Source organism: Chlorocebus sabaeus, chromosome 25, assembly GCF_047675955.1.
Source record: "Chlorocebus sabaeus isolate Y175 chromosome 25, mChlSab1.0.hap1, whole genome shotgun sequence".
Classification (NCBI taxonomy): domain Eukaryota; kingdom Metazoa; phylum Chordata; class Mammalia; order Primates; family Cercopithecidae; genus Chlorocebus; species Chlorocebus sabaeus.
The window spans coordinates 78,856,205-78,870,017 of NC_132928.1; the positions used below are offsets into that span (position 1 = coordinate 78,856,205).

General features: G+C 36.6%; 1 protein-coding gene and 1 pseudogene across 8 annotated transcripts in view; one reads left to right on the plus strand and one right to left on the minus strand.

The window, feature by feature from the left end:
- The window catches only part of RGS7 (regulator of G protein signaling 7), a 571,447-nt gene that overhangs the window by 132,554 nt on the left and 425,080 nt on the right, over positions 1-13,813 (minus strand). For all 8 annotated transcript variants that reach the window (XM_007989930.3, XM_037986188.2, XM_007989927.3 and 5 more), the window contains one exon: positions 12,777-12,828. In XM_007989930.3, coding sequence (XP_007988121.1) covers positions 12,777-12,828 — 52 coding nt within the window. The remainder of the gene's footprint in view (positions 1-12,776; positions 12,829-13,813) is intronic.
- On the plus strand, positions 748-2,579 carry LOC103230843 (heterogeneous nuclear ribonucleoprotein A1 pseudogene; annotated as a pseudogene).

Sequence of the window (13,813 nt, forward strand, 5' to 3'; positions counted from 1 at the left end):
ACTATCATTGGAGGCTTCAACACACATATATCTGTGGTTGACAGATCTAGTAGCAGAAAATCAGGAAGGACAGAATCAAATTGAGCAGCACCATCAATCAGCTGAATTTAATGGCCATTTATAGAATAATTAATGCAACGGCAGCAGAGTCTATAATCATCTCAAGTTCTCATGACATGCACCAAGATAGACCACATTCTGGGTCATAAGACACACCTTAAAAATGTAAAAGAGTAGAAATCTTTCAAAGCATGATCTCAAACAACAGAATTAAACTAGAAATCAACAATAGAAAGATAGCTGGAAAATCTCAAAGTACCTAGAAATTAAACAATACACTTATAAATAACACATGGACCAAAGAAGAAGTCTCAGGAGAAATGTTGAAGAATTTCAAGCTAAATGAAAATAAAAGCACATTTTATCAAAATTCACAGGATGTAGTGAAAGCAGCGTCTTGAGGGAAATTGAATGCATACATTAGAATAAAGAAAGATCTAAAATCAATAATCTAAATTCCCATCTCAGAAAACTGGAAGAACAAAAGCAAATTAAATCTAAACCAAATAGAAGAGAACAAATAATAGAAATCAGAGCAGAAATCAATAAAATTGAAAATCAATAGAGAAATTAAATGAAACCAAAATCTGGTTGCTTAAAACAATTAATATTGATGAGGCTCTAGCCAGGCTAATTAAGAAAAAAAAAAAGAAGACACCAATTGCTAGTACAGTAACTGAAAAGGAGGCCATCACTACTGATGTTCTTTATCCTAAAAATAGTAAAAGAATATTATGAACAACTCTACCCCACAAATTTGATAACTTAGGTAAAATGAACCAAGTTTTTGAAAGATACAATCTACCAAAACGCACACTAGGAGAAATACATGATCTAAATAGGCTTGTACTTACTGACGAAATTGAATCAACAATAACAACTTACCAAAACAAAAAGCCACCGAGCCCAGATAACTTCACTGGGGAATTCCACCAAACATTTGAGGAAGAAATAATACTCCGTACAACCTCTTCCAGAAAATAGAAGCAGAGGAATATTTTCTAACTAATTCTACAAGGCCAGCATTACTCTAATACCAAAACCATAAAAAGGAAGACTACAGACCAACACCCCTCATAAACATAGATGCAAAACCACCAACAAAATATTGGCATATTATATCCAACAATGCATAAAATATTTTACATCATGACCAGGTGATATTTTTTCCATGTATGCAGGGATGGTTGACAATTTGTACATCAATTAATGTAACCCATCACGTCAACAGGCTAAAGAAAAATCATACAATCATATCAACACATGCAGAGAAATCATTTGACAAAATCTAGCACCGAGTCATGATAAAAACCCTTAGTAAACTAGACATGTAGGGGAATGTTGCCAACTTGATAAAAAAAAAAAAGCCTACAAAAAAACCTACAGCTAAAATAGTACAAAATGAAAAATCTCTCTTCTCTCTGCCCTCATGCCTAAGTCAGAGTCTCCTAAAGAGCCGGAACAGCTGAGGAAGCTCTTCCTTGGAGGGCTGAGCTTTGAAACAACCGATGAGAGACTGAGGAGCCATTTTGAGCAATGGGGAATGCTCACGGACTGTGGGGTAATGAGAGATTCAAACACCAAGTGCTCCATGGGCTTTGGGTTTGTCACATAGGCTAACGTGGAGAATGGGGATGCGGCCATGAATGGAAGGCCACACAAGGTGGATGGGAGAGTTGTAGAAACAAAGAGAGCTGTCTCAAGAGAAGATTCTCAAAGACCAGGTGCCCACTTAACTGTGAAAAAGATATTTGTTGGTGGCATTAAAGAAGGCACAGAAGAACATCACCTAAGAGATTATTTTGAACAGGATGGAAAAATTGAAGGGATTGAAATCATGACTGACCAAGGCAGTGGCAAGAAAAGGGACTTTTGCCTTTGTAACCTTTGATGACCATGACTCTGTGGATAAGATCGTCATTCAGAAATACCATACTGTGAATGGTCACAACTGTGAAGTTAGGAAAAGTCCCGTCAAAGCAAGAGATAGCTAGTGCTTCATCCAGCCAAAGAGGCTGAAGTGGTTCTGGAAACTTCGGTTCTGGAAACCACCACTGAAGTGGTGATCGTGGAGGTGGTTTCGGTGGGAATGACAACTTTGGTCGTGGGGGAAACATCAGTGGTCTTGGGGGAAATGTCAGTGGTCATGGTGGCTTTGGTGGCAGCCGTGGTGGTGGTAGATCTGGTGGCAGTGGGGATGGCTATAATGGATTTGGTAATGATGGAAGCAATTTTGGAGGTGGTGGAAGCTACAATGATTTTGGCAGTTACAACAATCAGTCTTCACATTTTGGATCCATGAAAGGAGGAAACTTTGGAGGTAGAAGCTCTGGCCTCTGTGGTGATGGAGGCCAATACTTTGTCAAACCACAAAACCAAGGTGGCTATGGCGGTTCCAGTAACAGCAGTAGTTACGGCAGTGGCAGAATATTTTAATTAGGAAACAAAGCTTAGCAGAAGAGAAGAGTCAGAGGAGTGACAGGGAAGTTATAGGTTACCAAAGATTTGTGAACTCGGCCAAGCACAGTGGTGGCAGGGCCTAGCTGCTACACAGAAGACATGTTTTAGACAAATACTCACATGTATGGGCAAAAAACTCGAGGACTGTATTTGTGACTAATTGTATAACAGGTTACTTTAGTTTCTGTTCTGTGGAAAGTATAAAGCATTTCAACAAAACATTTTAATGTAGATTTCTTTTTTTTTTGCACCCACGCTGTTGATTGCTAAATGTAATAGTCTGATCGTGATGCTGAATAAATGTCTTTTTTTTTTTTTTTTTTTTTTTTTTTTTTTTTTTTTTATAATGTGCTGTGTAAAGTTAGTCTGCTCTGAAGCCATCTTGGTAAATTTCCTCCGACAGTGTGAAGTTAGAATTCCTTCAGGGTGATACCAGGTTCTTTTTGGAATTTATATACAACCTGCTGGGGTAGAGAAGCCATTGTCTTCAGAAACCTTGGTATAATTGAACTGATAGTTACTATTGTGACCTGAATGAAGTTCACCAGTAAAAAGGATTCCCCAAGCAAAATCATGAAATTATTGGTTATAAAAATGAGTGTTGGCACATCTTATACAATATACTAAATAGAATAATGGTACCAGATAAAACTATAGATGGGAATGAAGCTTGTGTATCATCCATTATCATGTGTAATCAATAAACGATTTAATTCTCTTGGAAAAAAAAAGAAACTAGATGCTTTCCCACTAAAATCTGGAAAAATACAAGAATGTCCCCTCCCACTACTCCTATTTGCCAGTACAATAAGACAAGAAAAAGAAATAAAAGGTATACAGTTTGAAAAGGATGAAATAAATCTTTGTTCAGGAACACATGTTTGTCTATGTAGAAGATCCCAAAGAAACAACAACAAAAAAACTCTTAAAACTAAGTGATCATAGCAAAGTTGCAGAATACAAAAAAGCGGTTTTCCTATGTACCAGCAATGAAAAATTGAAATATGAATTTCAAAACACAATACTATTTACATAAGCAGCAAAACTTAGGCATACACCTAACAAAGTATGTAGAAGATATATATTAATAAGAGTACAACATTCTTTTAAAAGAAATCAAAGATCAAAATCAATGGAAAGATACACCAAATATGTGGATAAGAAGACTCAATATTGTAAATATGTGAGTTCTTTCCAACTTGACCTGTGAATTCAATGCAATCTCAATATAAATCCGAGCATATTTTGAGGATATTGGCAAACTGATTCCAAAGTTTAAGTGGAAAGCGAAAGACCCAAATTAGACAACACAATACCAAAGAAATACAATGACAGAGAGTTGACACTATCAAACTTCAAAACTTACTATAAATCTATAATAATCGAAGCGGTGTGGTATTGGTCTTTTAAGTGGAAAGCAAAAGACCCAAATTAGACAACACAATACCAAAGAAATACGACGACAGAGAGTTGACACCATCAAACTTCAAAACTGACTATAAATCTATAATAATTGAGGTGGTGTGGTATTGGCAAAAGAATAGAAAAAATTAATCAAGGAAGCAGAATACAGATTTCAGAAAGAGACTCGGACAAGGTAGAAAAGGTAATCGAATGGAGAGAAGATCCATTTCAAAAAATGGTGCTGGAACAACTAGACCTCTACATGCAAAAAACTGAATATAGACTCCAGATTTTACAAATTTCATAAAAATTAACTTTTAGATTATAGACCTAAAAATAAAATGTGAAACTATAAAACCTTTAGAGTATAACACAGGAGAAAATCTAGGTGACCTTGAGTTTGGCAATGACTTTTTAGACACAACATCAAAAGCACAATCTATGAGAACAAATTGTAAGTTGGATTTTATTAAAATTTAAAATTTCGATTCTTTTAAATATACCATTAAGACAATGAAAGACAAACTACAGACTGGGGGAAAATTTTTGCAAAACATATCTGATAAAGCACTGGTGTCCACAATATACAAGGAACTGTTAGAATTCAACAATAAGAAAACAGCAACCCAATTAAGAAATAGGCAAAATATAATATCTGAACAGAAATCTCAGTGAAGAAGATATACACTTGGCAAATATGCATGTGAAAAGGTGCTCAATATCATATGTTATTAGAGAATTGCAAATTTAAATAACAATGAGATACCATATCTATTAAATGGTTAAAATCCAAAACATTGAAAACACTAAATGCTGGCGAGGATATGGAGCAACAGGAACTTGCATTCATTGCTGGTGGGAATGCAAAATAGTGTAGCCACTTTGGAAGACTGGAAGTTTCTCACAAAGCTAAATATTCTCTTACCATATGATCCACTTTCCTAGGTATTTGTTCAAATGAATTGGAAACTTATGTCTTCAAAAAAAACCTGTACATGAAGGCTTATAGTAGCTCCATTTGTAATTGCCATATGTGGAATCAATTAAGATATTCTTCAGTGGGTGACTGGATAAACTGTGGTATATTCATACAATGGAATATTCAGTGATAAAAAGCAATGAAATATCCTCCCATGCAAAGACATGGAGAAACTATAACGAATATTGTTAAGTGAAAGAAGAAAAGGCTCTACACGTGTAACTCCAACCCTATGACATTCTGTAAAAGGTAAAACTATGGAGATGGTAAAAAGATAAGTGGTTGCCAGGGGTTGGGGTAGGGATATGGATAAATAGGCAGAACACAAAGAATTTTTAGGGCAGTAAAACTAAATGGTGGATAAATGTTATACATTTCTGAACACCCACAGAATGTATAACACACAGAATTAACCCTAATATAAACTATGGAGTTTTGTTAACAATTATGTATTAATCTTGGCTCATTAATTGTAACAAATGTATCATATTATGGTAAGTTTTTCATTATAGGGGAAGGTATAGGTGGTATTGAGGCATTTTATTGGAACTCTCTGCATATTTTGTTTAATTTTCTGTAAACCTTGAGCTTCTCTAAAACACATGAAATCTATTAATTTTTAAGACTCTGTTCCCTAGAACATGATTTTAGGAGCCACTAACACCTGGCTTCAAAAACAGGCATGCAGGGATGGATTCATTAGAAGTGAATGACAAAGGCTTGGAAAGTTCTTCAGAGGACAATAAAATAGAACTGTAGAGGCCCTCTTAAAGCTCTTATAAAACACGTAACTGCCTAAATTAAATGCCAAAGGGAATCCAGATGAAAAAACACACACACACACAACTTGTGTTGATGGAATGGATATATTTGAAAGCACTGCAATGTTTTAGATAACGAAAAAAATAATGTCTACTTTTAGAAAAATGAAGTTCTTTCATTTTTCCCAATATCTTAAATTCTCAGTTTTCTAATATTATAGATAATGGAATTATTAACAGAGTATGCAGATATTTAAGGCACTGTTATTTTATCAGCTATTCAAGGTTCAAGACACAGTTCTAAAGTCATATAGGCTAATAATTTGGTTTTGTTTTGTGTGTTTATTTCAAAATTCTTTTAAATTAGTTCACCATGTATTTGATCTCTTTAGCTGATTATAAGTTCCTTGTCATCTCTTCCCCAAAACAAAACTTTGGATACGGCAAGATTTCTACCAACGGTAACTGACCAACTTAAAATCTGTCCCTGAAGGAAAAAGTACTATTTATCCCAAAGCTGCTATAATTATTTTATGTCAGCCTACAATTGCTGTGGTTAGCCAACTAGAATACTTTCTTTTTGCTGGCCTCTTATTATCATGTATGAAAGATATATTCATTCTCAATATCCTTTTATTATTACTTTAGTATGGTTTTGGCAAGTAGAACTTCATCTTGTCTAGTTGTTTAGGGGCACTAAGTACGATCTCTCGCCATGGGTCTGAAAACCTTCACAACATGCTAGAGAAAAGACAGGCCTTCGGTTGAATATTTACTGAGGCATAAATCATCACCCTACAAGATAATGCGATGTTTTGAATGACTTTAATTGTTTACATTGGGAGGTTCTTATGTGGGGAACAAATTTTTCCTTCTGCAACTGTCACATGTTGGTTTTGCCGTACATACCAGAAAAGTCTGTATCCCTCCCACATACATCTCTCCCTTCCATACTAAATATATGTTTTTTCTGGCTAAATATTCCTTGTCCTTCAAATTCAAAATTTAATTCACTTCAAAAATTAATGTGGTTACCATGATCTTGGCAAAATCTACATTGTCATTAAGGTCTTTTGAGATAGCCCAAGAACCAAAGGTAATATTAATTGTCTTACCACTAGGATGGCGTGAGTGATGCAGTCACCTCAGGTGCAAAATCTATGGGAGTGTCAAAAAACTCGGTAATCAAAATAAATAATACCTTAATGCAATATTTGAAAAAATAAAAATCAAAATAAATAATATTTTAGTGTAATATTTGAAAAAAAGAAAAATCAATGCAAAAAGTTCAAATGGACAAAATATCAAATGAACTAGGAATTGGGTGTGATGGGTGAGATGAGTCATACAAGTAAGTACAGGGGAGGCTCCTGTCTTTATTGGGCATTTCAATTTCTTGGAGTTAAAATCCTATTTGGACATTAGAGATTCAACCCTTGAAAGGAGCCAGCCTAAAGACATTGTTCCATTTGTTCTCATTTCTTTTTTTTAAATAATACTTTTAATGTTTAGTTTAGATTCAGGGGGTACATATGCAGGTCTGTTACACGGGTATATTGCATGATGCTGAGCTTTGGGGTATGACTGATCCCAACACCCAGGGAGTGAGCAAAGTCTCCAATAGGTACTTTTTCAGCCTTTGCACCTCTCCATCATTCCCCCCCACAGAACCGCCCATTGTCTACTGCTCTCATCCTTAAGTCCGTGTCTCCCTAATGTTTTCACTCCCTCTTATAAGTGAGAACATGTGGTATATGGTTTTCTTTTCTTGTGCTAATTTGCTTCGCATAATGGCCTCCAGCTGTATCTATGTTGCTGCAAAGGACATAATTTCATTCTTTTTCATGGCTGTGTAGTATTCCATGGTAAATTAAATGCCACTGTGTAAATTAAATGCCAAATTTTCTTTATTCAATATACCATTGATGGGCACCTAGGTTGATTTCATGTCTTTGCTGTTGTGAATAGTGCTGTGATGAACATACAAGTGCACATGTCTTTTTGGTAGAATGATTTGTTTTCCTTTGAATATATACCTAGTAATGGGATTGCTGGGATGAATGGTAGCTCTATTTTTAGTTCTTTGAGAAATCTCCAGACAACTTTCCCCAATGACTGAACTAATTTACATTCCCACTAACAGAGTATAAACATTCTGTTTTCTCCATAGCCTTGCCAGTATTTGTTATTTATTGACTTTTTAGTAATAGCCATTTTGACCGGTGTGAGATGGTATATCATTGTGGTTTTGATTTACAGTTCTCTGATGATCAGAAATGTTGAGCATTTTCTTGTATGTTTGCTGGCTGCTTGTATGTCTTCTTTTGAGAAGCGTCTGTCCATGTCCTCTGCCCACTTTTTAATGGGGTTGTTTCTTGCTTGTTGCATTAAGTTCCTCATAGATTTTTTTATGTGACCTTTGACAGATGCATAGTTTGCAAATATTTTCTCCTATCCTCTAGGTTATCTGTTAATTCTGTGGATAGTTTCTTTTGCTGTGCAGAAGCTCTTTAGTTTAATTCATTAGTTTAATTTAGTTTAGGTTCCGCTTGTCAATTTTGGTTTCTGTTGCAATTGCTTTTGAGGACTTAGTGATGAATTATTTGCCAAGGCCATTGTCCAGAATGATATATCCTAGGTTTTCTTCTAGGATTTTTATATTTTGAGGTCTTATATTAATCTTTAATCCATTTTAACTTTTGTATTGGCATAAGGTAGGGGTCCAGCTTCATTCTTCTGAATGTGGCTAGCCAGTTATCCCAGAATCATTATTGAATAAGGAATCCTTTCTCCATTGCTTATTTTTGTTGACTTTGCCAAAGATCATATGGTTATAGATGTGCAGCTTTATTTTTGGGCTCTCAATTCTGTTTCATTGGCTTATGTGTCTGTTTTTGTAATGTGTACTACAATGGCTTTTTAATGTGTACTAAAATAGTCGTTTCTAGGACCTTTTGTGTGCAATGTGTGTGCCCAGAGGTACCAGTAAAAACCCTGCCTCGCCTTCTGTTTCAGTTTGCTACAACTGACGCTGTCTCTACTTCCTACCAAAGCTCTCTTGAGCTTTCCTGTGCCTTTGCCTCCAGCCCACACTGCAAGTCCTTAGTGCCGGATCTCTCTTGATGATGCAAATACATCTGGGGAAGCCCATTTCTGATTCCACTTTAACTGGCTGGAATTAGAATGCTTTTCGTACTTGTACACAAAATATCAGAAATCTTATCCAACTTGATTTTCAAAGAATGGAGTTTATAAAGATATAGACCTTTTAGCCCGTATTGGTTTGTCTTAGTTATTGAACAGAATCAAAACATTCCATTTTTCTATAAAACCAAGATAACTATGAAAAAGCGGTTTTTCATATCAACTGATCTAGAGAGGCTTATGTTCAGCATAACCTACTTGGTAAGTTCAAACTGGGGATGGAAACAGGTCAGGATGCTAATAAAGTGAAATAAACTTTTTTTTTTTTTTTTTTTTGAAATGGAGTCTCACTCTGTCGCCAGGCTGGAGTGCAGTGGTGCAACCTCGGCTCACTGCAACCTTTGTCTCCCAGGTTCAAGTGATTCTCCTGCCTCAGCCTCCGGAGTAGCTGGGACTACAGGCACTCGCCACCATGCCCAGCTAATTTCTAATTTTTATATTGTTAGTAGAGACAGGGTTTCACCATGTTGGCCAGAATGGTATTGCTCTCTTGACCTTGTGATCTGCCTGCCTCGGCTTCCCAAAGTGCTGGGATTACAGGCGTGAGCCACCGCACCCAGCCAATAAACTCTTCTGTAACCTGCTTTATGCAATAGAGTCCCTGTGCCCTAAAGCTGTCTTAGAAAAGACAGCCTAAGTAGTTACTATACTTTGGATCTCACAGCCCAAGTACATCACACCATCAATATCCTCTTTAAAGACGGGGTGAGGTTTTATAAAAGTATGTTTTAAACAAATGCCAGTAGGAAATTCAAAGTTGGATAATTCATATTGCTGCTGTAACTTATTTTCACTTAAAAAGAAAAAATCGTAGAAAATGGAGCATCATTGCCTGCAGGTACAGACATGTACGATGTCTGAGATCATTGTTATTCTCTTCCTCTCATTTTTCTCCCATATCATCTTAATGGAATAATTACATTATTCTTTACTTGTACATAATTCAGGCAAGCTAAGCACAACCTCTAATATGTTTCTTCAGAGGAAAAAAACCCACACATAATGATTAAAGAATAAGTTACTGTAAGTAGCAAGTATTCCAGGTTTGGGGAGAAAGTGTAGGAGATGATCCCCTCGGAAATGGACACCGATGGGTGGTAACGTGTGTGGGAACAAGAGTGATTCCATCTTAGATGCTAGTCCGCCATATTGACTCCTGACTAACCCTGAGTCTGGGAATGCCTCCAAGATGTCTAGTTGATGATTTACTCTCTATGTAGAAACACTTATTTACTCTGAATTTCCCCTTTCCTCCACAACCACCTTTGATCTTGTTGCATACATCACCCGTAGCTGTGACACCCATAGCATTCTTTCAGCCACCCACTCATTCCTTCCAGAGCAAATACACTTTTCCCCCAGGATATAGCAACCCTGGATCTGGAAGGCTGTAGTGCAAAGGCCTACTTTTCTTGTGTCCACTCAAGACCATGCGTCTGTCTGTAAGTCCCCCAGTAAAGCACCCTTTGCCAACACACTGGATTTTTCTGCTCTGTTCTTTGGTTTCTCGGCTCCTTCTGCGTTTGATGGGTACTTTGCATGTATGGCCCTTTCATGGAACAATGCGAAACTTATAACATTTGGTATTTTGGGACGATCTACTTTAAGAGATGTTCTGTAAATGATTTGCTGTGTAGGCCATGACATTTCCTCAGGCTCACCACTGAAACATCAACCTACTATAAAATGATAAAACATGAGCTTTAAATGTGAGCACTCTAACATATTTATATGAAAGATACAACAGATGGGCAGAAAGAAACACTGAGAATGGGAATATTTTTTTCTTTTTAAATTCTTTTTTTTTTTTTTTTAGATGGAGTCTCACTCTGTCACCCAGGCTAGAGTGCAGTGGCACGATCTCAGCTGACTGCAACCTCCATTTCCCAGGTTCAAGTGATTATCCTGTCTCAGCCCCCCAGGTAAGCTGGGATTACAGGTGCGCCCTACCACACCGTGGCTAATTTTTGTATTTTTAGTAGAGATGGGGTTTTGTCATGTTGGCCAGGCTAGTCTCGAACTCTTGACCTCAGGTGATCCACCCGCCTTGGCCTCCCAAAGTGCTGGGATTATAGGCGTGAACCACTGTGCCCGGCTGGGAATTTGCTTTTCAACAGGGAAAAGAGGCAATGTATCTGCCAGGTAATAATGATGACAAGCACAAAACACTGATTTCAAGGTACTGAGTATGTGAGAGGACCAATACTAGTTTCCTTAGGTGTATTAATTTGAATTATTTTAACAACTTTAGAAAGTCAGTATCATGATTTCTGTTTGAAAAGTGAGCAAACTGAGGCTCAGAGGTGTTGCATGCCTTGCCTAAAGTCACACAGTTGGTATGTGGTTATGATAGCATTTATGGTCAGGTCTGTCTGCCTCCAGTGCCTGGGTTTTTCCTCTATGAGCTCCCTCTTAGCTGTTCCAGTGTTCCTCCACTAGAATTTTATATTCTTTAGTGAGACAATCTCCAAGCATTATCCTAGGTTGAATAAAATGCTCCATAAAGTTCTCCAGCTCAGATCTACAAATCAGTAGTTGTTTTGTAAAATAACTTCTTTCTCCAAGGACCTCAGTTTTGAGGAATGTGTGCCCTGGACGAAGAAACTGGCATTCTCGCTGCTGGAAAGAAATAATTTTGTCTCTGTATTAATTTTTTGGTATTCTGGTTTTTAGACTTTTTTTTTTCATGAGTTATGTTAGTTTTGACTCTTTTGACTAGAGCCTGACCATTCTTGGATGATCTACTAAATTCAAGTATCTGAAATGACACACATGAGAGATAGCTTTATTGATTTTCTATGAATTTTCTTATATTTTTTCTTCTTACCAAAACGTCTCTCCAGGAGCAATACCAAAGAAAGACAAGCTGCTGCAAAGCTTCTCACTGCCTTTGTATATTATGCTAGCTCCTCTGCCTCAAACATTTGCCCAGCCTTCTCGTCTGAAAAATCATTCTTCTTAAAATCCAGCTCAAATGCTACCAGTTCTTTTGCCAAATCATTCTGGAAGACCCTAGGGAAAGTCAATTTCTCGTTCTTTTAAACATTCATATAATTTTGCATATACCACTCTCCTAGTCACTCGACACTCTACAATAACTCCTGTGTAATTCTACTTTCCCATCTAGCCTATGAGCTACCCAATGGTGTCAAAGAACTCGGTCACCTTTGCAAACCTAGCATCTTCTACTGCACCTGGCATAGGAAGAAAAATACTCAATAAACACTTGCAGAAATGACAGCTAAAAACCATGCAATCTTGTCTTTGAAAACTGTACTGTTCAGGAAGATCTAAGAAGATGAATACTTACTAGGGGCTCTTTTTCTGCTTGAAGCTTGACTGAAATAATGGCTGTTGAACCAAGTTTGTTCTAAGCTCACTGAACTTGATTTATTAGCATTGAATTTCCTTTTTTAGCCTTTTTTTTTTTTTTCTTGTAATTGACCTCTCCATGTTTAACACAGCCCTCCACTTATAAAAATCATAGGATGCTTCATAGAACAGTGAGAAAAGCGGACCCTCGGGAAGTCAAGGGACTTACCAAAAATCACACAGCTAAGTGGGAGAGTTGAACTAGAACTTTGGTTCTATGGGCCTCTTTTTTATTCTTTCTAGTAGGTCAGGTTGCTCTGACAAAACAATAACCCCTTTAATCTTCTTTATAGCTCTTTGACCTAATCAGAAGGCTTTCTTTAATAGTTGCAGAGGGCACCACACCACAGAAAAAGTTGTCACGAGGTTTGGTAACTTTCCAAACAAAGTCGCTTATAAATTAAAGGTTAAAAATATTGGCCCCATCCTGAGAATTGTGGTTTCCTTTTCTTAATGAAAAAAGCAATAAAATGCAAGTACACATCCATCTGGACATACAGACTGTCAATAATAAAATAATGAGAGATGGCACTGACCATAATCTGTGTTTTCCGGCTCCCAACAATTTGATGGCCAAAAATAGGGTGTCTGTGGAATGAAAAGAAGTGGAACCCAGGTTAGACAAATGAAAAATTAGTGGAGTTCCTGGCTGGTGAACTGCATTTATCTTCCACAATTCTCTATTTGTTTGCTATATGTTTTATAATACAGAACATGTTCCAAGAGAGACATTGTAAACTCTTTGTCTACATTTACTTTGCTGACCAATTGCTCAGCTTCTAAATATGTGTAGCAAGCAGGTATTTAACATGTCATCCTTTTGCTGTAATTTTGCACCAACTGACATAAAGGCAAAAAGGTCTGATTGTATCATTCAAACAAAAAGTATTCATCCACAGAGAGGACTAAAAGAGTATTATGTTCAGCAAGACTCAGGATGAAATATATTTAAATATAACATTGTTTTCTATGAATCATGTATCTCAACACTGCTTTTGGTAGCTCCAAAAAGCTCAACCAACCGATAGACTCTTTCTCTGAGATCTGACAATGATTTGCCTGGCTCCATTAGTCATATAATGTGGTTCTCAGCATTGTCCAATGAGATTAAAGCAACTTTTTACTCTCACTTTTAAAGACATTTCCTAAATTCCTCTTGTAACTAATTTCTACCATTTAGCAGTGCAACAGGGTGACTCCAGTCAACAGTAACTTCATTATACATTTGAAAATAACTAAGAGTGTAACTGGATTGTTTGTAGCACAAACAATAAATGCTTGAGGAAACGGAGATCCCATTCTCCATGATGTGAGGACTTCACGTTGCAGTATTAAAACACCTCATGTGTTTCATAAATATATATGCCTATTATGTACCCACAAAAATTAAAATTAAAACATTTAAATTAAACAACCCACAAAAAAGAAATAAAAATAAAAACATTTCCTTACAAAGACACCTATTGCTCTAAAGGTTTAAACTACACAAATCAGAGATCTTTTTTTAAAGGAATAGTGTCTTAATTGAGTGATATAATCTATAATAGACAGAATCTGGATTCTGTAGAATTCC